At 38.2% G+C, this 26283-nt stretch overlaps 1 protein-coding gene across 1 annotated transcript in view; it reads right to left on the reverse strand.

Moving 5' to 3' along the window:
• myom2a (myomesin 2a) overlaps window positions 1-26283 on the reverse strand; it is a 33674-nt gene that overhangs the window by 1818 nt on the left and 5573 nt on the right. Inside the window, 34 exon segments of the mRNA XM_044189558.1 lie at window positions 561-616; window positions 1022-1044; window positions 1138-1174; window positions 1457-1620; window positions 2267-2372; window positions 3032-3070; window positions 3160-3247; window positions 3852-3965; window positions 4056-4123; window positions 4440-4499; window positions 5186-5330; window positions 6162-6298; window positions 6395-6439; window positions 6581-6687; window positions 7250-7409; window positions 8353-8467; window positions 8565-8743; window positions 9820-9946; window positions 10240-10427; window positions 10859-10876; window positions 11134-11255; window positions 12095-12269; window positions 13330-13347; window positions 14281-14464; window positions 15643-15770; window positions 17637-17690; window positions 17776-17975; window positions 18892-19033; window positions 20325-20486; window positions 20722-20886; window positions 22049-22087; window positions 22179-22267; window positions 24969-25061; window positions 25637-25791. Coding sequence (XP_044045493.1) covers window positions 561-616; window positions 1022-1044; window positions 1138-1174; window positions 1457-1620; window positions 2267-2372; window positions 3032-3070; window positions 3160-3247; window positions 3852-3965; window positions 4056-4123; window positions 4440-4499; window positions 5186-5330; window positions 6162-6298; window positions 6395-6439; window positions 6581-6687; window positions 7250-7409; window positions 8353-8467; window positions 8565-8743; window positions 9820-9946; window positions 10240-10427; window positions 10859-10876; window positions 11134-11255; window positions 12095-12269; window positions 13330-13347; window positions 14281-14464; window positions 15643-15770; window positions 17637-17690; window positions 17776-17975; window positions 18892-19033; window positions 20325-20486; window positions 20722-20886; window positions 22049-22087; window positions 22179-22267; window positions 24969-25061; window positions 25637-25791 — 3702 coding nt within the window.

Here is a 26283-nt window from a genome sequence, read left to right on the forward strand (position 1 = left end):
CCAAAATCAATTAAAGGGCAAGTTAAACATTATAAAAACCTACTAATCCCTGGAGCACTGGTTCCCAACCTGGAAACAATATATTTCTGCTACAGAAAGAGTTATTTTTCAGATTTTTTAAAACAATCATTGCTTTTTCTTGTGAATTGTGAATGGCTTTTCATTTGTGGCACTCAAATCATTCAAGAAATCTGCAGAAAGGTTATTTATTTCTTGATCAATGACAGCTGAGCAAACTCCATCTGTTGATGAAGACTTGGTTGGTGGTTTAAACCTCTGAAAAACGCTAGTAAGTGCACTCTGAGTTGGGATTATTTTGTCAAATTGAAAAAAAAATATGTAAAAGTCGTCTGTAAAGAAAAATATTCCATATGAAAACAGTTCATAATGAGGTCTGTGCACTGTTCACAGTAACAGGCGCACTGTTTCTGGAAAGTCACTGCTGTTTAGTTCTATAACTGCTTGATGAACGTATAACAGTGTCATCTTACATATTATTAACATAGTGTTGATTTATATCGACACGTTTAATTTGAGTGCACAGTTTGAGAAATCCTCACCTTCTCTTCCATAATAGTGACCACGTCAGGCAGACCACCGACCACTCTGCCACGGTCTGGGGAGAGACAACAAAACGTATGTTACTTCTGTGCTGACTACAAAAAAGAAGAATGTAACTCTACTTTATTGAAGTTGTAAGACTCCACCCGTCCCAGTGTAAACAAGGGTGAGATGTTCAGACGGAGAAGGAATGTAAAGCTCAAACTCTTTGAACTGAACAGACGAAACATTCATTCGTACATTGCCTTGAAAGCAAATAACTTGCCTGCTCATCTGAAAATGTCTTTAAAAACATCATGATAGGATTCAACAATATCCCCTGACTGATCCATAACATTTAAATAATCGTAAATTGGTCAATGTCCCTTTAATGAGAAGCTCGTGCTTTCTGAAGGAATACATACATATGAGTAATCTCTCACTACAACAGTGTCGGTGTAATAATTAACGATATACTCACTCTTCTCAGCAAATGCGGCTGCCCTAAAAGATAAAAGAATGTCGGTATGATTTATATCATTTGGATACAATTTAAAGATACATGTTCACAAACTATTGTACTGTCAAATCACTTACTTAAGTCTTAGGTACTCCTCATAGGCATCGGTGTATGCTGCAAAAAGAGAAATAATCTCATCACAACTGACTTTACTTTTCAAAGTCACCAAAAGTTTTATAGTAACTATAGAAGTAAAATACTAATAAATACATAAATAACTCAGAAAACATCAAAACAAATCTAGAAATGAGAGCTAATGGCTACAGAGTAATAAAATAAGATATAATAGAATAAATATACTCATCAATGAGACACTTGCTGGAATAAAAGTGAGTACAGATAAAAGTGTTAATTCCATGTTAAAGACGATGAGCTAAAAGTCTGAAAGATCTTAACCTTGTCCGGAGAGGTCAAAGGTTCTGGTGTGAGTCTGCACGCCGTCGGAGATCTCGATGGAGTAGTGACCCTTCTCCTTGTCAGACGGATCGCAGATCTGCATCCAGGCCATCTCCGCTGTGCCGCCAATCCTCATCTTCTCAGAGGAGGCAATCTTACTCTCCCTGCAGGGTTTACATCACAGGTCACAGGAGTCAGTTCTCAGTTCACACTGGTAATGTGACGTCAAAGACTGACATTTCTACAGTGAAATGGCTGCAGTAACCACAGCAACTAAAAACTGACTGACGACGGATTTCTACCGTATCTGGAAAAATATCTGAGTAGAACACTACAGGGCCATTGTTCCCTGTCAAAGGTGTGTAGAGGGATATGAATGTAGAAGAGAGTTTTTCTCAGTAAACAGTTGTTACTGCACAGTGTGTGTGTGTGTGTGTGTGTTTGTCTGTTGTAACTGCCATCATTAATGCAGGAGAAGCTGAATATGTTTTGGACACTACAGGTGGACACATGCCTGGTGACTTTATTATAATCTGCCTCATACAAACCTTGAGCAGTGGTCGATATCTCTTATGATCTGTTCTGAAATATGTTGTTTTTGTAGATGAAAGAAGTTTTATTCATAGAGATCTTCTGTGTTTTGTACTTGTACATGGATGAAGATTTTTCTAGTAAACTCATCAAGTACCAGTCTCTGCTGGCAAAATGTAGTTACACTTGAGCTGTAAAAGTAAATATTTAAATCCTGTATATATTGAAAACTTGTAATGTACTAGGTGGAGTCAAATAAAGCATTTAATTGAAGTGTACTTGTGTTTCCAGACGGTCTTCATCTCTTCTGTGTAGTAGTTCATGTAGCACTGCAGCCTGATGCCCTCTGGAGTACACTGCAGCACCAGGTCAGAGGCAGTCGCACCTGATGGCAACAAACGCACATGAACACACAGTCAGAGAAAATCGACAGAAAATAAAGATGTTTTCTGTGCAATTAAAAAGGCTGCATGTGTGTCCCAAGTGTGTACTGTTACACTACTTTAACGTATACACTATGAACTTATGTTGCAATGATTTTGTCCTTTGTTAGTATTAAAATGCATTTAGCTCGGAGTATTTTTGTACATAAGTGTCTGCAGTTGATTCTGGAGAGTTGCTGCCTTTCCCTTTCCAGTGATTTTTCGAAATTAAAAAGTTTTTTTGCCACTCACTTCTACCCTGGAAGAAGTCATTTGGTACCTGGTCACAACACTTTACTGATGGCTTTTCAAGTAGTTATCCAAAGAGACCCTTAGGCTCTCTTTTCTCAAAGTTTTGCATTCGTTAAGAGTTAAATCACATTTTTTGGGAGGGGAGATAGTCTGACCTTCAGGCTAAATCTAATTACAGCTGCATGTAGCAGAGAGATAGAACTGGATTCATTGTAAATCCTGAGAACAAACTTTGCAGTAAATGTTTTCAGGAATGGTTTGCACCAATGCACTATGCACCATTAACAAGCCAGTCGAACACATTCATCACATTCTGTTCATTTGCACAGAATAACAACACAAGGAAACAGATGATGAATATTCAACTCACCAGCAATCTGGGCGATGGCATTGATGATGTCGTCAAACACTGCAAAGAAATAGAGACACAAAATACATGAAAAAATGTTTATTATAAACACCAGAGTAAGTGACCCCTTCTGAACAATGAGAAAGTACCTTTGCCTGAAATGTCAAACACAGATGTGTCCTTTCCTCTGTCGTCACTGAGCACGGCCTTGAAAACGCCCTGATCTTTTCTGGAGAACTGGAAAAACAAAGATTATTGCACCAACAAGCAGCTGTAACATGAACACTTCAGTATATTTTTAGGCACATACAAAAAATTGTAAGATAAATATAAACCTTTTAGAACATGAATAAGATGCATTACGGTGTGGTAAACGTAATGAAGCTGTCCTAAAAATCACTGTGAAAATCCATGATAGTCTTGGTTTTTGTGCTCCATGTTAAACAATTTTAGCAAACATAATACTGAGACAGAAGCTGATTGATTTTATGGGCGAACAAACACGCATCATCTGTCGACTTCCATTTAAGACACAGAGAAACCCAGTCAGTTCAAAACAGTGCTTCATTTTTACAAGTTTATCATATTTTGAGAAAATTCTTCTTGGCAACATTGCTTCAGAGTGACTCAACTTTTAACATTAGAAAATCATTTTTGATTAAATGCAAATCAACTACAACCTATATCTTACACTAAATGTTAGCTCAGTGTTAGAGTCTTGCTTTGACCCTTGATTACGAGTACGTTATAATGAATATCTGTGTGCACGCCATTAAGCATGTAAGTCAACAAGCTCCCAGCACCACATGGATGATTTTGGTGTCGATGCTGCAGTAGTTACCTGAGAGATGGGGAGAGCGCAGGCTCCAGACATGACATTAGGAGGAGTTTCTGGAACAATCTCATCGTCCTCTTTGTACCAATGGAAAGACGTCTCCTTCTTCACATTGGCCACCTAACGCACAAACACAAGGATTAGTTTTATTGAGAGAAAAAGAGAGCCAGGTGATAAGAAAGGTGAAAAAGCGAGTGATTTAAATGTTACCTTGCAGGCGAGCATAACAGTGCAATCCTCAGTGACAGTGAAATACAGATACTCAGCGAAATGTGGACCTAAAACGACAAAGTGCAATCACGTAAATTAGGATATTATCAGTCCTACGAACATAAAGAGCAACAATGAATGAAATAAAAAATAGAAAGCACTCAGAGTATACCTCTGCCAAGGCTGTACAATCCTCCGAAATGTTGCCTTTTAAATCATATAAATATTTACTAATTTTTAATATGCATTTGGGTCTGTATTAAAATACACAAAAGAAATGAGGCCAGATTTGTCTTCATTTAATATTTTTGACAATGTTCAAAAATGTCTTATTTCATAATGTTATGTTTGTGAATGTTTCCAGGTCATTATGTGTGTTGGTACCTTGCTTCCTGATGTGCTCTTTCCGCTGAAACTCGGCCTCCTTCAGAGCAGCTTTGAACACTGAAACAGAAAAACACAAAGGTCATAGTCACGATCAATACATTTGGATCACGTTCAGCATTAAGTGTTATATTCTGCTTCTGCCAAATGATTTAAAGATACAACAAAAATATGTCAGGCAAAGACTGAAAAACTGACAGCTGATACAGTATTTTGGTGATGGAACTAAGTAATATTAAATATCTTAATTTGACTGTTTTCATTCCCAGTATTTTGTTTCTGCCCCAAATATCTTTTACTTTTCTCAGATTGAAAAACAGTATTTACACCACACAGTATTTACACCACACAGTATTTACACCACTACGTTTATGCATGATGTTTATTTACTCTACTACAATAGCTTATAGGCTAACAATAATCAGCAAATTAAAACTATTAACAACACATGTTTCAGTTTAAGAAAACCTTAGTGCGCTAGCAGAAAAACATGCCGCTCACCTGGGAGACATCATTTCTTTAAATATCATAAAGCTTCTTTTATAAGAGAAGTAACTGATTTATTAACATTAAAATGAACTTACACAAATCACACACAATCATACATAAACCCGTCTCACGCAGTAATATACAGCACTGTACTATGATGTTCATCTGATAAATAACATTGTACTTGTTTAAAATGATCAATCAGCTAGTTTGTTAACCATCTAATGACAGTTATGGTTGGGTGAAGAAAGCCTCACCGTCTCCCACCAGGACCAGGGAGCTCTGGGTTTTGGCCTTGCCATCGTGGATCTGGACTGTGTAAGTGCCCTCGTTGGCTCTGGTGAAATGATCCACCGTCATCTGGATGATTCCTGTGGCCACATCGTGGCTGATCTTGTGTCCCTGAGACGAAAACAAGGAAAAAATTTCTATTTCCAACACACACAAGTAATCATGTTCAAATCTGAGCGTTCATGAATTCTATCTCTGTCATAACGTTAAGATCAATCTCAAGTCTGATCTCATTTCAGAGACCAGCATATATCTTTACTGCACATCTGAAACTACTGGGATTATATAATATTAAAGACCCAATCAGTAATTTTTGACTGGATTCAAATAATTTACAGGTATGTTCATATTTTTACCTGAAAACATTGAATTAATGATGAACAATCTGCATGCTGTGTGCTTCTCTGACTGATCATGAATGAAAATATAAAATGGCTTTAGCATCCAGTTTGCAAGAATTACTTATGTAATGCAACAGAAACCATTAATAACTTAGATTTAGTCACTTTTGGAAGTGACAGCAGGTTGCTGTCCTGCATTTTAAATTCTGATGACGAGGCGATCATTTGGTTTCCATTTTAAACTTTCCTTTACATTTGTATATATCCATGGTGGAGAAAAGTGAGAGAACAAATGACAGAAAAGCTAAATATTCAAAAGCACACGTCGCTGCTTCCCTCATGGATGTAAACGGGAAGTAAATGGGAAGGACAAAAATTTAGAAACACCAATAATGAACCTCAATAATGAAAATCTAATTGAATTTCACATTTCCAACAATGTCAACAAAAACTGAACATTAGGAGCTTCGTAAAGATAGTTGTTGCTGTTGTATTGGACTGCATTAGTTTGTAGATGTGTACCTAATAAAAGTGACCACTGAGTATATAATTATACTTTAATTTTGAAACTTGGTCAGTATGAATGTTGAAGAAGCGTTACCTCCCCACCGGTGACCTCCTTGTCGTTAACGATAAACCTGTAGGATACAGACGGGGACAGTTTGACGGCCTGCAGCCAGAAACGCACGTGACCCTTCTCCAAAATCTCGTAGTTCAGACCGTGTTTCAGAGGAACAACTGCACAGAAACAAAAGACACGCAAAGATTAGATCCTTAGGAAATAGTGGTAATTTAACTGATACAGGAGGTCTGCTGCTAATGCACAATACTCACTTGGATGTCTGATGGCGTAGCTGAGTTCCAGCATGGTGTTCAGGGCTGCAGAGCGAATTCAAGATAACAAACATGAGCAACAAACAAACCATGACAACAAGGCCTAACAAGAAGGACTAAGAAGGACTCAGAATGCTAAAATCTGATAGCTGTTTACTACATTTAGTTTGTAACTACATGACCCACCGTCCTCAGTCAGAGTGTGGCTGCCAGAGACTCCATCGGTGTCAGTGACCACCACAGAGTATCTGCCCAAATCGTCTTTATCAGGGTTGGTGAAAGTCAGTCTGGAGCTGAGAAACAAACACAGTAACTATTAAATGTCCATTAAGGTCAACACAATTATAGCCATCAACTCTATAGGAATAAAATTGTGAAACCACTGTTGTTTTCACTTGCATTTTACAATTAAATTCCAAAAAATGTCATAGTTTCAATACAAAGTGTCGAATTCCATAACTTTGACAGAATTTTCATGATCGTGAAAACCCTGCACACCTTGTACCGATCTAAAAAAGAATCTGTAGTTCAGATGTTAAACATCATTTGAGAGCAAACAAGATATCCTGTCTTCAACTTACAACTTCTTATATTTGATTGTGAACACTGAAAACAGGAATCAGAGAAATGCGATCCTGTTCAGATGCACGTTATCACTGTGAGTTCAGTGAGGACACGCTGACAAAGCCTTCAGGGGGAAACACACTGTTTGCTCTGCTGCATGTACGAGCGCCTCTGTGCAGTAGACTATTTCATTCTTTAAAGATAATCGTTCCTTCCGCGACCAAAGAAGAAGCCAAATAATCGTGTTCTGCTGAAGCCTCTGTGATGTGTTGAGGATTACAGCAAGCTTACGTTCTGCCCTTCGTAGTGACGGCGACCCTGGGGCAGTTGCCGATGGGTTTGTAGTTCTTCGACCACACAAACTTGGACGTCTCACAGATCTCACAGGCCTCGAGAGACAGGAAGACGTCTCCGGTCTCCTCGTCTACGCCAGCCACAATCTCCTTGGTGCCTGTGAACAAGAATAACGTGTAACCACTTCACTGAGTCATTTGGGTATTTCTTTGCACCTTAGTTAGTTAAGCCAAGATACAGGATCTTCATATTATTCACTTCAATACAGTATATGCTAATCATGTTGTGGTATAAATAAGAGTACTGTGCATGCAAATTGTTGTTTTATCAACAACTGCAAAGACTTCCAATAATGTTTCCTTGGTATCAAAGCATCCTTCAGTGATGCCAAATTCATTTTAATAAAATAGTTTCGTGCTACAATCATTTGGGAAGTTCAAAATGTTTCTAAAAATATATTTTCTAAATCCTCTGAAGCCACAGGACTATGTGGACAAATTACATTGGAGTCAACAATAGAGAATTTGTTCAGTTTTACATTTTAAGTCCAAATACTGTTGTAACATAATCATGTATCAATGAACCCTTAAGTTTACTTCACAAGGTGTGTAATAAAGTAGTAATTAACGCTTACTGCGTAGATAAAGTGCTTTCTATTTCTGTTTCTACTTCTATTTCAATTACTTATTTTGTATTCGCTGATCTACTGCATATCATTTTTTTGTGTAGCATAAAGGGAACTACAAAACAAAATCTCATTATATAACCCTGTGTTGTAAAATGATCAATAAATCTATCTTGTATCTTTGATTGGGGATTTTTTATTTACTTGAAATCTTTTGTAGGTGTCAGTTCAAAACTACTAGTCTAAAACTGTGGTTTCTGCATCTTTAAGTCAGTGATTGTATTTTACAGTTTTTTGTTTAATAGATGTATAATATGGGAATTTCAATAAGTAATTTAACTACATCATTGTTATGTCATTATCATAAAGTGCCAGGTGTATTCATATCTGCTAAAAGACTGTATTTTCTCCTGATATGTTATCAGGTATTAAAGGTGTGGCGCAGCTGGCAGAAGGAGTTAGCAGTTGTTGTTACCTGAAAGAGCTTTGGCACAGACCGGCTCAGACAACTGGGAAGGTTTTCCGACACCGTTTCCATTGACAGCACGAACTCTGAATACGTAGGTTTCACCTTCCTCCAGACCAGTCACCTGCAGGAAACCATGGAAACATGTAGCACGACTATTACAGATTGAAACCTAAACTCAGAAAACAGTAAAGAATAAGTCTTTACAGTCGGTCTCCTACCTGCAGGTAACGGTGGCTCACAGCTTCCTGAGTCAGAGTAACAAACTCTGCTGAGCCCTTCTTGGCCATGTCCACCAAATATCCAGTGACTGCACTCGCTCCGGTGTAGACAGGAGCCTTCCACAGGATGACCAGGGAGTGACTTCTGACCTCACTGAAGCTCAGGTCGTAGGCTGGGCCTGGAGGTAAGAAATAAATAAAAAATAAAAAACGTGAGCAGGAAGAAGTCTGCCTTGGAGTTCTGTCTGTAGTTTGGCTGCATATTGTGGTCAGTGATACAGGTTAGGTATGTAACATAAACATTTATGTTATTTTTTTTGTTCTGACTTCAGTTGAAGATTGATCCATTTTTATGACCCTTGTGCTTATAAAATCTTTTCAAAGCCTTTGTATGAACTAAAAAGGACAAGAACATGCCTGGTCATCTACGAACAAAAAGCTCTTTTTGTAAGTTCATTGAAAAATGGCGTTTCAGAGATATTCATTGGCTCCACCAGTGTTTTGTGCTGATGACAGCAAAATAATCTATAGAAGTCCTGTCCCCTAAATGTAATCAGAACATCGTCATCATCATCAACTAGCACCAACAGGTCTCCAATAATTCTCCCGTTTGTTTTTGACATAAAAAATAAAGTCACATTTTCACAACAAAGTCAAGTAAACCAGCGAATCAGAGCAAAACAGAAATGCCATTAATTAAAGAGATAATTCATCCCTCCACTAAAGGCTACAGTCACAGTAACATTACTTGGTCATATTCTGGTTTAGCTTTTGAATGAAATGTGATAATGGTGACTCCCTTGAAGCATAGTGATGTTGAAAATGTGACAATACTGTTGGCCTTTGAAAAACCATTGTTATTGATCAATAACCCCACCAAACCCCTGCATATTAAATATGCCTCTAAACTTTACTTATTACACATTTAATAACCTTAAATACAAAATTGGATTTTGTTGAAGACCCAAAAAAGCACACAGCGTCATATTTGTTGGACAAAAGAGGCCAAGAGTCACTGTGGTGCATTTTTCATTTTGTCAAAGTAACTTATTCACACTTAAAAACAGAGGAACCAGGAAAGTCCTTACAACAACAGGCCCACCCAGCAGACCTACAGTATCTAACAGCCATACCTGGCATCCTGAAAGATGACGTCTTCGCTCCAATTCACACACTTATCATTCATTAGTAGGATACGGGAAGACAGAAAGCTGTCAATATTATATAATTTGAGAAGCAGTGATGGTTCTCCTACCTGGCTCCTCCATGGTCCAAGCTTCACATTTCATTGGGGCGCTGGGAGCCGAGGGCACGCCGACACCGGCCAGGTTACCGGCTTGGACCTTGAACTCGTAGAAGGTTCCCTCAGTCAGATTGTCAACCTCAAGAAACAGAGAGAGAGAGGTGTGACGTGATTATTAGATTCAAAGAACAACTGCCCAGATACCCTGAATCTAAAGGTCTGTGAGGGATGCTTCTTTATCTCTGGTGAGTTTGTTCTCTGATGAGTTATTACTGACTACATGAAAACACTTACACATACAGTACAATCAGATCTGACAAAGTTTCAAGTTTCAAGTTTTTTATCTTAAGTTTTTGTTAAAAGTTTCCAACACAAACCTACATCTATTAGATTTTTTACTGTATAACGTAGTGTCTGACTGATGCCACTCACAGTGCAGATCCTCTCTGTGACGGCCGCCAGGTTGACCTCCTGCCACAGCAAAGTGTCGGCATCTCGCTTGTCAATGTAGTAAGCGTTGACCTTGGAGCCGCCGCAGTGTTTGGGACTCTTCCAGGCCAAAGTCATAGAGGAGCCGTCACAGCTCAGCATGGTGATGCCGTAGGGAGCACTGGGAGATGCTGAATCACATATAATATTTGATGTTTAATATGCTTTTTAGATATATAACTGGCACCCTTATAAAGAGTATTTTAATGAGAAAATACATCTGTGTTTGATTATTTCAGTTAACTGTGAGCTATGCGGGCCCTTAGTGCATTTGTTTTTCAAACTAGATTCATATGACTTCCCACAACACCACAGTGTAAAAGTTAGATGTTTTTAGCACCTGTTCTGAATAACTGTACAATAGTTTTATATGGTACAAGAAGTGTTTTGTAAAACAAGATTTTGTGATCTTTCTGGCACCAAGCAGTGCATTCTGTTACTACTGTGTATGGTGACTTTAAAAATATGCAGTTCTGTGGTTAAAACACATAATGCAAAGTGAAAGTGGACAGCAGTGGGTAAGTCAGGTGGGAGAAAATGAACACGGCTATTTCATACATACCATATTCCACCCCTTTGCCTGGATAGAATAATGAAATGAGCCACACTGAACATCAAATATAAACTTTGATCATGTTTATGACACTGTGGTAATCTCATCACCTTTTGTTTTATTTTCAGTTACACATTTACCAATGTACTCATTTGTTCCGTTTGAAACAGTCTTCAATTTGCACCCAACATTTTATATTGAACCTACCGGCTTTAGTAGCATTTTATCGCACGTTTTCGCTCGAGGGCTAACAGAGTTTATTGTAAATGTGATGTTGCTCTTACCGAGGGCCGGCTCCACAGCGATGGGAGACGACTCCTGAGACTCGTCACTGAGGCCAAAGACGTTGACGGCTTGGACACGAAACACGTAGCTCTCCCCTGGGATCAGGCCGTGGACCACAAACCTGAGACAAACACATTTCATTTTCATTTGAATTACATTCAGTTAAAAATTGTTGCCAATATTCAGACATATTTAAAAGGTTAATCTGGAATTTTCTTTACATTTATGATGATTTATTGTCTTTGGTGCCTAATAGTGCTGACAAAAAGTAAAGCCTCCTTGTGACTTTACTCTTCTGCCTGCCTGTAAATATCGTTATCTTAATACATAATATATATTTATAGGTGAGTCATACAGGTCAGATTTATTACTCCAAATTAGTACCACGCGGAAAAAAAAAACGATCCAAAGGCGTTTTTTGTCCAAGAATCTCTATAACAGATCAGAGAGAAGCTCCTTAAGATTCATGGGTGTAGTGTTGGGAAAAATACATTTACAGGTGGAGCAGTTTGTCTAAAAATTGATGATGAAGGGAGTATTAGCTTGTGCCACACTCCTCCAGAGGAGATGCTTTATTTGTATTAATTAAACACTGTGCTTTTTGCTCAAACCGCTGAGTTATAAGAATGTAAAAGCTTTGTCAAGCTGGCTATAGTTCACAATAAATCACTACAGTATTAGTTTAGAGCACAGCCACAAATCACTTGATTGCCAACACTATAAACAAGAATTAACAAGAGTCAACGTCACTGTGCCCATGTGAGATGTGCAGAAGATTTGAATGATAGAAAGATAATGAAGTCAACTCTGACTCATGACTTGGTTTCTTGTATTTTTTTCATTCTGAATTTAATATGTAAGGATAAACGCCTTGAAATGTAACGTCTCCTCTTCAAGGGGATCCTAAAACCTCTCTGACTTTCGAATCACAGCGGGACTCTGTTAGTTCTGAACACTTACCTGGTGTGTTTGAAGGGTTTGTGGTTGCATGGGAACCACTCCTTAGATCCGACCACGCGGCCGTCGATGTAGTAACCCATGAGGTTTTTCTGATGTTTGGGAACTTCCCACTGCACAAACACAGACGACTTGGTGTTTCTGGTGGCAACAACCTGACCGGGAGCAGAGGGGACGCCTGTTTGGGGGCAAATAAGTTAGTATTAAATACTATAATAATGATATTATTATCAATAATTATTATATTAATGGTTTAATTTAGGAGTATGTATTTTGCCCGGAATTTATGTGTTAAAAAATGGACCAACATTTAGGAGTTACATTTTAAAATTATGTGTAGATAGTGAAAAAAAAACTAATTTCAACCTTCAACATCTAAAGTCAAGGGATCCAGGAACATCTATATGCAGATATATACAAAAAAAGGACCACATCATCATTTACCACATTAGGATGATTCAGACAACACAGGAATTTATTATCTGACTTTTTGACACTTGACCATCTACACTTTCAGGAGGCAATGTACTTATTCCCATCCATATATCTTTCACGGAACAGAAATACTAATGATTGTCTGTAAAGTTTACTGACTGCAGGTCTGATCTGCACATTTTGTGTCCTCCCCATACTGTAATGTAGGTTACACATGTAAAACATGCATTACTCAAAGGTGTGTCCTCGTGGTGTTTTCAATGAAGCGTGAGCTGTCATTGTACATTACATGAACGAACACAGAGTGAGTTTGGGTCTGTTCTGTCTCGGTCTGGTTTGGCACCGGGGGTTAAACACAACATGTGGGTTTGTTTTAAAGATCCCATGGAATGACGAAACGACGACGTGAAGTTTGAGGGGATTTGATTTGAGGGATGCGATTGAGATTTGATTAAGGAGAGGTTTGCTCTCAGCTGGGCCTCTCTTCAGTGAAAGGTTATGATGCTTACATGGGAAAAGGGGGGAGATTTTGATGTAAAAATACAAATAGATGCATTTTTCAATATGCTGTATTTGACATAATCAATGCAAAACAATTCACTCAGGGATACAAGCTGAAAACTTGGGACCTAAACTACAAGAAGCACCGGTAAAGAAGCGTATACAAATATTAGTTTCCCTGTGTGCTCTGCCCATCACTCATGGTTAGAACACACACAGTGGAACAAGAGTGAACTTATTCATGACATTACAGCAGTGTGAAACAGTGCTTTTAAAAGGTGTTTCCATTAAACCGTACATACCAACCGGCAGCTCAGTACCTGGAACATACAGTGATTCACTTTTAACAAAAGGACAATTTGAGCATTTCATGTGTGTTTGCAGATACATTTTCATGTTTGCAACTCAGAATGTTAAAAATTGATTAAACTCTTTATTCAAATACAAAAACTGTGCTTTAGAGGCCTTTCCCTCTTGACAAGAACTACATTGTGGGTGAGACCATAGGCTGCAAGGGTAGACACTGAATATCTACAGGTTTGGGACATAGAAATTGGCAAACATGAAGATACATTCCCCGATTTTGCACTTGAAAGCCACCCAACATTTCGAGAGCTCATTGTAGAATTTTCTTTCCTTAAATATGGATTTTGTGGTGAAGTAATGGTTAAGCACAACAACAACCACAATGTATTAGAAACATAGAAAAGGTTTAATTTGTTATACTGACTAAAATCAAATCAAAAAGATGTTTTAATTTCCTCCTTAGATCCAAGTTTGTTTTAATTATTTTTTTTGGTTTCTTTTATGGACACACAAAAATGTTAATCCTAATGTCTTATGATGGAAAGCCCAGGAATGCCCAGTTTATTCAACAGACGGACTCTCTTTTTAAAATCACAAGTCCTTTTTGTCTAAAATTTCATTTCAGCCCATTTTTTCCTCTTCATGTATATTAAAGTACTGACACAAGAGGGAGAACTAGATGCCTTCACTCAAGCCCCTTTAAGACTTTTATCGATGGAAGAAAAATTGGGGATTTGGGGGCACCATCGGGCCTTATGAAACAATCAGGGAGTGTACCATTAAAGGTATTGAATATTTGTACAAAATGTGACTTATTGGCAATCTTACAATAAATAAATAAATAATAATAGAATAGATAATAATAAAAGACAAAATAATGTTTGTGTGTATTGTACTGTATATGTGACAGTGTGTCTGAAAGTCTGTGCACTGATCCCAGCCCTTACCATCCTCATCGACCTTTTGGATGGGCTCAGAGGGCACGGAGGCCTCGCTGGAACCGTACATGTTGACCGAATACACTCTGAACTGGTACTTTTGCCCGTCTTGCAAATCAAAAACCGGGTAACGAGGGGAGTGCAGTTTGACTGCGGTGTTGATCCGCTGCCATGCTCCAGTGCCTGCTAAGCACTGTGGGAGAGTCGGGGAGGGGGGACAGGCTCATCAATGTAGCACAAACACAAAGAGGAGCTTTCAGGGTAAAGATCATGTGTTTTTGCATAGTTGGGGCACAATGTAGTTTGGCTATACCCAGACTAACGTAAATCATTATATACAAATCTGAAATATCGTGTGTGTGTGTGTCAGAATGGTAAAAGGTGTGATCCCATTATGTTAATGGGAATCTGCTATTTTTGGGGTCAATACAGATATTGTTATTTAAGAGTTATACAAATCTGATGGATACATCTGCAACAATATTTGTTTTTTTTTACATAAACACATAACAATAATAAACATTTTTGGCAAGAATTCCTAAAACTGGACTGGGATATATAAGGAGGCAAGATGAACTAGTGAACAAAAATGTTGAAGACAAGGGTACATTTTAAACAGTACATTTCACTTAAATATCAAATTATCAATACAAATAAAACAAAAATACATGAAATGTGAACTGAAAAAATAAGGGTTAAACTGTACACTACATGAAAGTCAGCACTTATGTATCTTGTATCTTATTATCTACATATCTAGAATATGGATTGTCAGTTATTTATGTGAAATTGTATTTTGGATATTGTATATTGGATTTTGCATTGACTGCAAACAAGTGGAGCCCCAACAATGCAAGTGATACATGGTGAGATTTTAGTGCTTTCATGTTCATGTGCTCAGAATATTACACAAGAATAAAAAACACATGTAACCTCTTAAACTGTGATGGACTCAGCAGTAAATCAATCTTTACATACTCAATGTTGTGTAGCAAAGCACTGTTCGACCCCACAGAACCTTTTCTAATGGAGATCTTAAAAAGTTCAAAGTATCAGGATGAATTCTGGGGAAATGTGTGTGTAAAATGATGCATAAGACATCTGTAACATTTCCATTTGATAGAATGTTGCAGCAAAAATATGCTATTTTGGGTTTGAAAGTTTCACTCAAAATGATCATATAGCTTCACTAAAGTTTGGGAAAAAGATACATTGAAATAAATTTGAATCTAAATAAACTTAAGGGGACACTGAAAGGGAAAATCCTGTGTTTAAGAGGTTAATGTCTTCTTAATCTTTTCACTACAGTACAGAGCTTAACAGTTGGCTACATTGATGGAAATGGATGGCCAAAGGTGAAGCGACACACACCTTCTCGATGACGTACCACAGCGGAGCTCGTCCACGAGGGCTGGGAGTCTTCCAGCTCAGCACGACATACGATTTGAAAATCTCGGATGCGTGCACATCGGTGGGCTCCCCCGGGATAGTTACATAGCCTAGATTGGGAGTGAACGGTGTTGAGGCCTAGTACATACAGCAGCATCTGTTGCAGAAGTCCCACTTTATGTATTTCTTTAACTGAATGTTGTGAAGTGTTTTAAATAATGTATTTCAGAATATTATATTAATAAATGGAGTTTTGTTAGACTACATCCCTGATTGGTTGACAGCAGCATCTTTTCCTAATTCAAATAAAGAGCTGAAGTCCTGTCCCCTTTTAAGATGACATATGCTCTACTAGTCTTAGCCAGACAATGCATTTTCTTATACTGGGTTTCTTTCTCTGGCCTTTCTAAAAAGCCGAACAGTGAATATTTTGGTCATTATTCTAATCTACTACTGTACTGGCTAGAAAAGTGTGTCCTCTGCATTTTAACAAAGATAAATTTATTATTTTGTTAACATTCAACAAAAAGAACATATCCATTGCCATAGAAGAGCTGCCAAAGCCTCATGGGAGGTTTGGTAGTTGCCAAAACAAATCATCTTTTATCTTCGTAAAAATGACGTGGTGTTTGAATATTTGCAGCCGGTAGAATAGTCCTCAACTCTAAGGACTTAAAATTTGGCAAAAGTTGAGTACACTGCAGTAAAATGTGGGACTTCTACAATAGCCTCATGTGTAAAAAGATACCGACGGGTTGACATTATTTTTTAGTTTCTAAATTAGTTTTTGTGTTAAAGGTTTGCTTTAAAGTAGGGAAGGAGATACTTGGCACACTTCAGAGTAGGAAGAAAACTCTTTAAGAGGTTTAATTGAAAAGATTTAAAAACCATTTCAGTCGATTAAAGCATGAATAGAAGAGTTGGAGTTAGAGAAAGATGGCACCACAACAGTTAGGACGGGAGGAGATGAGAAAATGGTTTGTTTTGTGTAGCATTAAAATCATCAAGTTAGAGCAGATGACAGATTAGTTTTCATATGACAGTGCAGATGTTAGGGCTATTTCTAATTCTTAAAATTTAGACCAGCGTGATGTGTTCATTGGTCATTTTGTTTTGTAAAAGTTTCCTGTTTTGATTTGAACATTTGAGAGAAGCTTGTCTGGTGTCAGTGTGTATAAAAGTCTGGAATCTAAAGCAGCACATTTCTTACTGACATAATACACAATAAAGAGGTAATAAGGATTCTACACACACACACAAATATATATATATATATATATATATATATATATATATATATATATGCCAAAAAAATCTGTGATATTTTAATTTAAATATGTTGATGTTTCTGATCTCAGAATTCTGACTTGGGTAGTTTGCTTAAAATGGCTGAAAATGTTTTGAAGGTGCCATGTTTCTTCATGTTTATAGTACACCCTGAGACAAAATAAGCACAATGTCATCTCATAATTCTGACATGAGAGGAAAATATTCTGAGAAAATAATCCTGACCTTTTCTCAAAATTTTGACTTAACTCTCGAGATTGTGATGCTTCTTCGGAATTGGGAGATTAAATACATTTTTATTCATTTGGCCGTTTTTGTCTATTGCAGAATGTAGGCGATAATCTCCGTTCACCAGTAAAAGCTCATTTGTCCATAACAAGGTATGAAACATGGACGTTTATGTAATGTAATGGAACAAGCCTCAGTGATCAGCTATGAGGATGTTGATGGGATGTTAAGGTGGATCAGAATGAGGATAACATTTACATTTTATCTAACTAAACTACATTTTTATTTATAGTACAACTCCCCTTTTAAAATGTTGAATGTAATGTTATCATGATGGTGCTGATGAGGTCCGGAAAGAGGGACAGGTGTTAGTATTTAGTTTGTGTGAGATTACGATGAAGTGGTTTAAAGTATTAAAAGAAAATCACTGAACCCAGATCAGTCTTTGTTTACTACTGTACCTTCCAGTTCATCATCCTTGATCACTATGTCGTATTTTCCTTCGATTTTAATCACTGGTGCAGGAAACGACAACAACAGACCTGTTAGGAAACAGTCGTATCCCGCCGGTTTGTATTTTGTATTTACCTTCCTCGGTACCTTGCAGCCTCTCGCTCTCGGCGGGGTCGAGGGCGGTCACCTTGTCCGACTTGCGGGACGGCCTGCTGATGCCGGCGCTGTTCACAGCTCTGACCCGGAAGTGGTAGGAGTGGCCCACGCTCAGGCCGTGCACCGGGTATTTACAAACCTTCACTGGGGCATTGTTGCACTGGACCCAGGTGTCGCTGCCAGCTTCACACCTGCACACCGGACCCGGAGATGACACCATCAGTTTAATGACATCATCAGCAAGAAAATCTCATTTTCATGTCCTAACATTTACTAAATATACTGAAAGCTTGTTTTCCAACCGTGTAAAGGAAAAATCCAACGTGACCAGGATTCACAATTTTTCTTGAAGCCTATAGTGTACGTTTAGGGTAATTCACTTTTCATCATCACCAAGATTAATTTATAATCTACTGCATGATTCCAATTCTATATATACAATAATAATATTCTTAATTTGCAGAACACTTTACAAAAAACGTGTTACAAAGTGCTTCACGCAAGGCAACACATTAAAAAACAACAATAGACAAGACATTAAACTTTAATGTTTTTTAGTTAAAGCTGCATTCATTGTTTGCTTTTTGGCCACTTGTTGTGAAACAAACTTCACAACAAGCCGAAAACTAAAACTGTGCAACTGACGACTATTTTCATTACTGATTAATCTGTCATTCAATTAATCGTTTAGTCTATGAAATGTCACAGAATGTTTTGTCCAACCAACAGTGCAGAACTCAAAGATATCAGTTTACAATGATACAAAACAGAGCAAAGCAGCAAATTGTCTTATTGGAGAAGCTGCAACCAGAGAATATTAAAAAATGTTGCTTAATTAACCGATTCATCGATTAATCAACAAATCATTTCGACTAGGGGTGATAATTCTCTGTTGGTCTGTCACTATAAGGAACCCCTTTCACATTACACTGAGTCATTTCATCTATAGTTAATACGAATACTATTGATGAGTGCAGCTTTAAATAAGTACTATGACATCATATCACACTTTTAATAATTTCCTTGTAATTTGACTGTAATTATGTTAGTGTGCCAACTCTGTGCTATAAAAGGAAAGCCTGAAGAGTTTTCAGGGTGCAGACTGACCGATCCACAAAGTATCCGGTGATTGCCGCCTCATTGACGGTGTTGGGGGGTTTCCAGGCGACCAGGACGTAGTCCGAGTTGATGTCATATGCCTTTACGCTCATTGGTGCACCAGGGGCCCCGGCCGCAGAGGGGGCGGCATCTAGGGAGCAAGGAAATAAGGACATCAGGTAGAAAGGGAAGAGGACGGAGAGATGATAGGAAACAGAACGTGGGATAGAGATAGAAAGATGGATTGACAGACAGATGAAGCCAAAACTCAACTTGGAAATATAAAAAACTTGTTGCAGCTTTCAGTAGAAGGAAACACAGCTTTAAAGAGGTGAAGGAAAAAGGAAGCAAAAAATGAAGAGGAAATTAATCTTGTTTTCTTTCCCGGCAATAAGAGCAATAGATGTGAATCTTTTTAAAATCTTTTTGCTTCTATTTCTACACGCCTGTTTGATGTATGTATCTGCGTGCGTGATTGTAGATTATAATAATGATTAAAAACTCGTACTTTAATTTGAATCAAACTACACAACAAAACTCAAACCAAATATCTTATGCTGATTATCGTGGGAACCGCAGATATCCTGACTGGAGCCCTCACTAATTAATGGGTAGCAGACCAGGTATAAAGAAAATAATCCCTCATTTTGTCATGTTGAGGCACATCCTGAGATCAGGTTTGGTGGGAACTGAGTAAACTTCAACTGAATTTATGAGCCTGTTACATGCTGTGTAATACTGATGTGACATTTGTAATGGGTTGAGATTTGACTTGAATCCTAAAACCTTGTATATGTTGAAGAAAAGCTACATATTTAGATCAACAAGTTTATCCATCCATCCATCCATTTCACCATCCAGCTGTTTGTCAGCATAATTTTCTGCTTGTGGTTCTTTAAAATAAAGGAGGGATCAGGCATGCTGATAGTTTGTCACACTCTTTGGTGTGTTCCTTGAACTGAAGAGTGGGCAAATTATTTATTAATTTGCGTTTCTCAAATGAACAGCAATTTTAAAGGTGGAATCAGTTTCCTGATATTTATTTTATGTTGTTTATTTAACAAAAGGGACAATTCCCAATACATTTATTGCAATGGATATCACTAAAAGCTCATTTTCATCCTTCTTTTATCCATATTTGGTTCTAAGTTTGGTGTTTCAGTGTTTTTTCATAAATCAATGAATTTGTATTAGATTTTCATGAGATGAGGTTCGAATTTCTTTAGTTGTTTTCACTATTTTCTCAGACATGGTGACTATCACTATTCATTTTACAGTTCTTGTATTTATTCTAAACAAATTGTGGTACCCGTTTTGCAAGAAAGCAATCCAGCAGATTTCCAATAACATGTGACCCAGTGATCCAGTTTGCTAACCTATAAAATCAATGTGATGATTTATTGATGTTAAAATGCTTCACGATGCAGAGAGATGTATCCTACCTGAAACGAACAGGTAGGCGCTATGCTCGGCGGTGCCGTCCTTTGTAAAGATGCGGAGGGTGTAGAGACCCTCATCGTCCTTGGCCAGGTGAGGCAGCGTCAGGCGGGCCGCTCCTCCACCCACCGCCAACTCCACCAGCTTACTTGGTTTCAGCAGTTTATCTGTTAGCAGACAAGATGGAAGACACAGTGAGGGCTAAAAAATACACAGATAACACACAACCAGCTGTTTGACTCTGAGGAAGCTACCGACAAGAATGAATAAATAAATAGATTTATAAAATAATAACGAAATGCAAATAAAATATGAATAATAAAAGAATAGGCTAGAATAGAGCAAAACTGAGTTGAATTAAAATGAATTGAATTAAATCAAAATAAATGAACAGTCCCTTACCGTCCCTGTACCACTGGGCGAAGGGTGGTAGGTTGGGGAGGTCGGGGACGACCACCATGCTACACACCAGACTGATGGAGCCGCCCTCCACACCAAAGGTCACTGAGAACCGATCAAGCAGGGTGACCTCCAGCTTACTGGCATGGATCTCAGTCAGATGGGGCACTGGGCAGGAGGTGAAACATCACTGTTAATAATCATTAACATTTCATGACTACATGGGTTGCGTATTTTAAAGGTGGACATTATGTAAGACCTGAATGAGGATGTATTCAAAATGATAGTTATGTCAAATGTGGATGTAAACTTGATTGTTTTCTGCATTTTCCATATTCCAATCTTAAGGTATTTTTTTCCTTTTAAAACCAGCCATGAACACCAGGGATTCCATAATCAGTGGAGTTATGTTTTTAATTATTTCACAATAGAAAAAAAATCTAAATCAGATTTAATATTGCATAAAAAGGTGTCAAAAACGTACATTTAGGGGCCCCTTCAAGGACCCCTGGGAATTGTCAGATCTCTGTTTAGGAACTGCTGTCTTACACAAGTGGTTCTCATAGTACGGTCCAGGGACCACAAGAGATCATTGAGAGGGCCCCATTGGGTCCCCAGGAAAATGTAGAAAAGTTGCCCCTCAGTTCATCTGTCTGTCTCGCATGCCACAGCTTTTGATGAAACTTTGATAACTGATTATTGATAAGTGTTGGATTCTGTGATTTACAGAATTATACTGATTGGTCTGATGGGCCGCTACAACATTAGTTAACTGTCAGTGCAACATTTTCGACAGTGGACGAAAATGAGGAAATCAAAGAATCATTAACATGTCGCCCTCAGAACTTCATCAGGAAAATACATTTTAATATATTTAATAAATAGCATTTTTATTTTACCTAGTGAAGGTGTGAGGAGTAAAGACAGGAGTGTTTTAAATAAAGTGATCAACAGTGTGTTTGATTTCTTCATCCTACTCACCCGTCACTTAAAACCTCATGGTGTGCAAAAACTTAATGTTCAAGGAAAATGGAGGCAATAATGTGTCTGATCACCCTGTTCAGGCCTAATCAAATGTATATGAATGTTTAATTAGATCATCAAGGGCTGAACTATTTACTGTGAGCAGAAGTTCCTCTTGTTTTTACTTGACGAGGAAAAAGCTTACAATAGTTTCCACTGCTTATCAGGCTTCTCACATGCACTGCTATTTGTAGCCAACTGATCCCATGTGGGAGAACTGGTTTTGTCTGGGCCTGATTCCAGCCAAAAATTGAAAAGAACCCCCCTCCAGCTAGATCCTCGGCTACTGCCCCCTCTTTCCCCTCACCTAGACCAAGATGGCAGGACTCCCCGGCTCCTGCTGCTCCTGTGAAGAAAAGAAAATCGTGATTACAGAGAGAAACATGGCAGGTGAATAATGCCTTATTGTTCAGAGCCAGAATAAGAGAATGACTTACTCTTCACAGTAACTGTAGCCTTGCTGGTGGCCGTGCCATGCGGGTTGGTGGCCACAGCACTGTACTCAGCAGTATCACTCACAACACACCTACGAGACCATACAGCACGGAAACATGTCATAATGTAATTTCATTAAATATATGAATATATCCAAAGCTTTCAATATTCCATAAATATAAAACATTATATGTTCAGTATTTCAATAACATGTTCTGAATTTGAATCCTGAATATTTATGTGCATTAATTAAACTGACTGCTGTGGTTTATATTATAGTTTTTAAATTTAAATGAGCTTTTTCTTACTTTAGATATTTCTCAAATACATTTTTTCAATACAAATGAATATGTCAGATGTTAATAGAAACTACAGTTCTGCAAAGGCTGATTTTCCAAAACTGACACCTAGAATATTTCCATTTGATGGAACGATGCATCCTTCAACTTCACCTTCAGTTTATTTAAAGTGCACATCACCCAGAGAGTCTCTGTACACTTTACAAGTCAGTACAGCAACAAATACACACACATACACAGGTTAATAATATTAATATGACAACAAGGTTGCATGAGTAATTTTAAAAACAGAGATCATATAACTGTAACAGGGTTGGGGTGCTACTTTGTCAAGGAGGAAAAACAGTCAGTGATTTGGGTTCCAGCCAGTGAAATTAGGAGAGATCATAATGAACAGAAAAAAGATGTGTTTTCCGCCTGGATTTGAAAGTTTCAACAGAGCTAGCCTCCTGAATGTGCAGTGCTAGATTATTCCAGAGAGGCGGAGCTCGGTGGGCAAAGGCTCGACCACCAAAAGAGTTCTTAATAAATTGAGGAATAGTTAGGTAACCGGCATCAAGGGAACGTAAGGGACGTGATGGAGTATATGGAGAAATAAGGCTGGAGATATACGAAGGAGCCGTTCCATTTAAAGCCTTATAGGTAAGAAGGAGGATCTTGAACCAGCTGGAGACCTTTTGTTGCTGTCTTAGGTAGGCCAGAGAAAAGTGCATTACACTAGTCTATTCTAGATGTTATGAAGGCATGTATGAGGATTTCAGCATCTGATTTTGATAAAATGGGGCGTATTTGGGATATTTTACGAAGGTGGAAGAAGGCAGTTGGTGTTAGGAATACTATTCCCAGATTCTTAGCTGTATGGGTCTAAAAATCGTGCAGTCATCAAGGTTAATGGAAAAATCTGTAAGAAGCCTAAAAACATGCAGTCTTGGGTTTGAATATTTCAGTCGGTGTAAACATCATATAATATATAAATAGTTACAATGAAGAGTTGGATCAAGCCAATACACAATATATGTGATGATGTGATGATTTTTTCAATCTATTGATTTTTTCACTTGGGTGAAAGTAGAGTGAGAACATGTCCCCCCATCCCCAATGGACATTTTGCCATAAAAATGCGTCCAAAAATGTCCACATTTAACTTGACAGACAAAAAGGATTTGAGCAAGAGAGGGAACAACCAGCTGAAAACTGAGCCCATCTTAAAGTCTTGGCACCGTAATACAGTCAAACAAGCAGTTAAGCTCTGTCTTTCCTCAACAACACCCAGTGGCTCTTCAAGGTCAGCTCTAAACTCCTTAAGTCAATGTTTGATTACGGCACAAGACATCATGTTCTGCCTCTTTTGAAAAATGATCTCACATGTTGGGAGGGCATTGAAAAGAAGTTGTACCAAGGCAGTGGCGCGATTGAAGAGGAGTCTGAGGGTGAGAACAGAAGGAAGAAATGTGACCTTCACCCTGGACGGAACTATTTTAAAAGCCGATCCATTTTCTCAGCTGTGGGGGACATAAACTGAGTCTGTGTTCTTCTTCTAATAGAGCTTTTCACTTGGACTCTGAGTGAGAAAATTCCTAAACGACATAAATGACCCTGTAATACAATGACGGAGGGCCAGAGATATTCAATGCCTCAGAGAGAAAGAAAGAGAGAGAGAGAGAGAGAGAGAGAGAGAGAGAGAGAGAGAGAGAGAGAGAGAGAGGAATTCATGGCTCGAATGACGCAAAGGTCAGCACTTCAACACCAACAGCTGAGGAGTCTTGAAGATGACGAACAGGCCAGCCGGCCAGGTCCTAGCCCTCATTCTAGCAGTCTTCCCTCTCCCTCTGTAGCCACCTGTCTTTTAATTTTTGACCCCAAAAGTGAAGGTAGAGCGCTAAAATATTAAACATTACAGGTAAAGAGTCAGGGGAGATTATTTAGCTCATTCTGCTCTTTTGCTTTCGTGCAAGACAAGGTTGTGTGTTGCTTGTCTCTCCAAATAGCATCAAGAGGTACAGACAGCGTGTTTGAGTTTCAAATTGTCACTTCCTTTGTGTTGATATGATTTCTTGCAAGTGTGTGACACCATCTTATTTGCTGCAGTGTGTGGTAAGATGATAAGATGAATTTTTACAGTTAAATTTGGGAAAGTGTAGCTTTAACTTTTTCAAAATAATTCTTACAATATTATTTGAGTGCGACGTGTTTCTTTTTTGTACTTTTATGTATTCTTCCGACTTGTGATATCAGGATTCTCTAATTTGAAACTAAACCAAATCTTAATAAGTTATTAATACAACAAAATTGCAACCAGTGATGGTATTTGTTTGAAATAGTAGTTAATAACTCGGGCTTAAGGTTGTCAAAAAAGTAACACTTTTACAAACTGGACCCTCTAATTTGGAGAAAGTTAACATTGTCCTCAATACTGTTATATCCTTGGAAACCCTTCAACTCCTGCTATGTGTGATGTTTTTAAGAAAATGCAGAGTTGTGTTTGTGCCGTACCTGCTAATGATCAAACCGTGGACTCCATACTTGTTTTCAATCTTGTACTTTCCTGGGGAGCTAAGCGGGTCAACTGGCACTCCTCCTTTATACCTGCAAACAGTCAGCCGTCAGTGAGTGTTTTTCACACCTACATGCTCTCACTTCAATCTGGTAAAATCAGTATGTGTGTATGGGGATACACGACTCTGATGGTCCATCCAACAATAAAGTGACATGTGTTGTGTACTTAAATAGCAGCATATATTTACAGGGTGGTGGCTACTGGGAGGGTATACTGAACAATGTAGATCGGTATTAAAGGGATTAAAGGAATGATAACAATGCTAACAAACCTTTCTGGGGGAGATCAAAGGATCAGTGCTGCATTTCTTGCAGCAGCATGTTGTAAAACAATTAAACTAGACCTTAAAATATCAAGATTTAAATTCCTACCAAAATGAAGCGTACACTTAATTATGAGGAAAACATATGTGTACAAATATGTAAGTTGTTTTGTTGTTTAAATATTATACTCTCATAAACTGAGTGTCACCACTTGATGATTAGACTTGGATGCTGTAAGCTTAAATAGCACATATTTTAAATGTGGTTTTGTTTATTCCGACATAAAAAGAAAGCTGAGGTCAAATCTAAAACCCACTCCACACAGATGTGAATATTCTGACCATTTGACAACGGGCCGTGGGTTTCCCTGCACAGTGCAGAACAGTTTGACAGGAGTCTTCTCCCACACGGTGTGGGGCCGCAGGGCAACCAGGAAGTCCGGCATCTTGGGGATGTCATCCAACAAATCCACCCTCTTGGTCATCATGTCCTTAACCTGGAGAGAGTAAAGTGCATTAAGTGAATGTATACAGCACAGTGCACATGTCTACACTGGCTCTGTACTCCATCACGATGTACTGTGTTTGAAATGAAACTGGGCTGAAGTGCTGTTTTTTTCATCGTTAAAGGGTGTTTACCATGCATGGTAAATACGCAGACCAATTGTTTCTATGAAAAGAAGACATCATTACAAACCCGTCTATGCCAACATGTTGTCATCATCAACATTTCCCAGCTTACTTCACTATCAACAACTCTGTCTGAAATCTGCCCAGACCAGAAGGATTAAAGAGGTGGTCGGCAGGCAGCAGTCAGCCCCGCAGTCAACAACAGAGCACAACTTTTAACTTCAGCATCATCCGTCTGTCCTCTTACAGCACGACGACACATTTATGTAGCACCATTCATACTCAGTGGGAATTTCACAGTATTCCATAATGTTTTAAATTAATATTTTGTTATTACTGTATATATATATTTGTGATAA

The sequence above is a fragment of the Siniperca chuatsi genome, linkage group LG3 (genome assembly GCF_020085105.1).
Source record: "Siniperca chuatsi isolate FFG_IHB_CAS linkage group LG3, ASM2008510v1, whole genome shotgun sequence".
Taxonomy (NCBI): Eukaryota; Metazoa; Chordata; class Actinopteri; order Centrarchiformes; family Sinipercidae; genus Siniperca; species Siniperca chuatsi.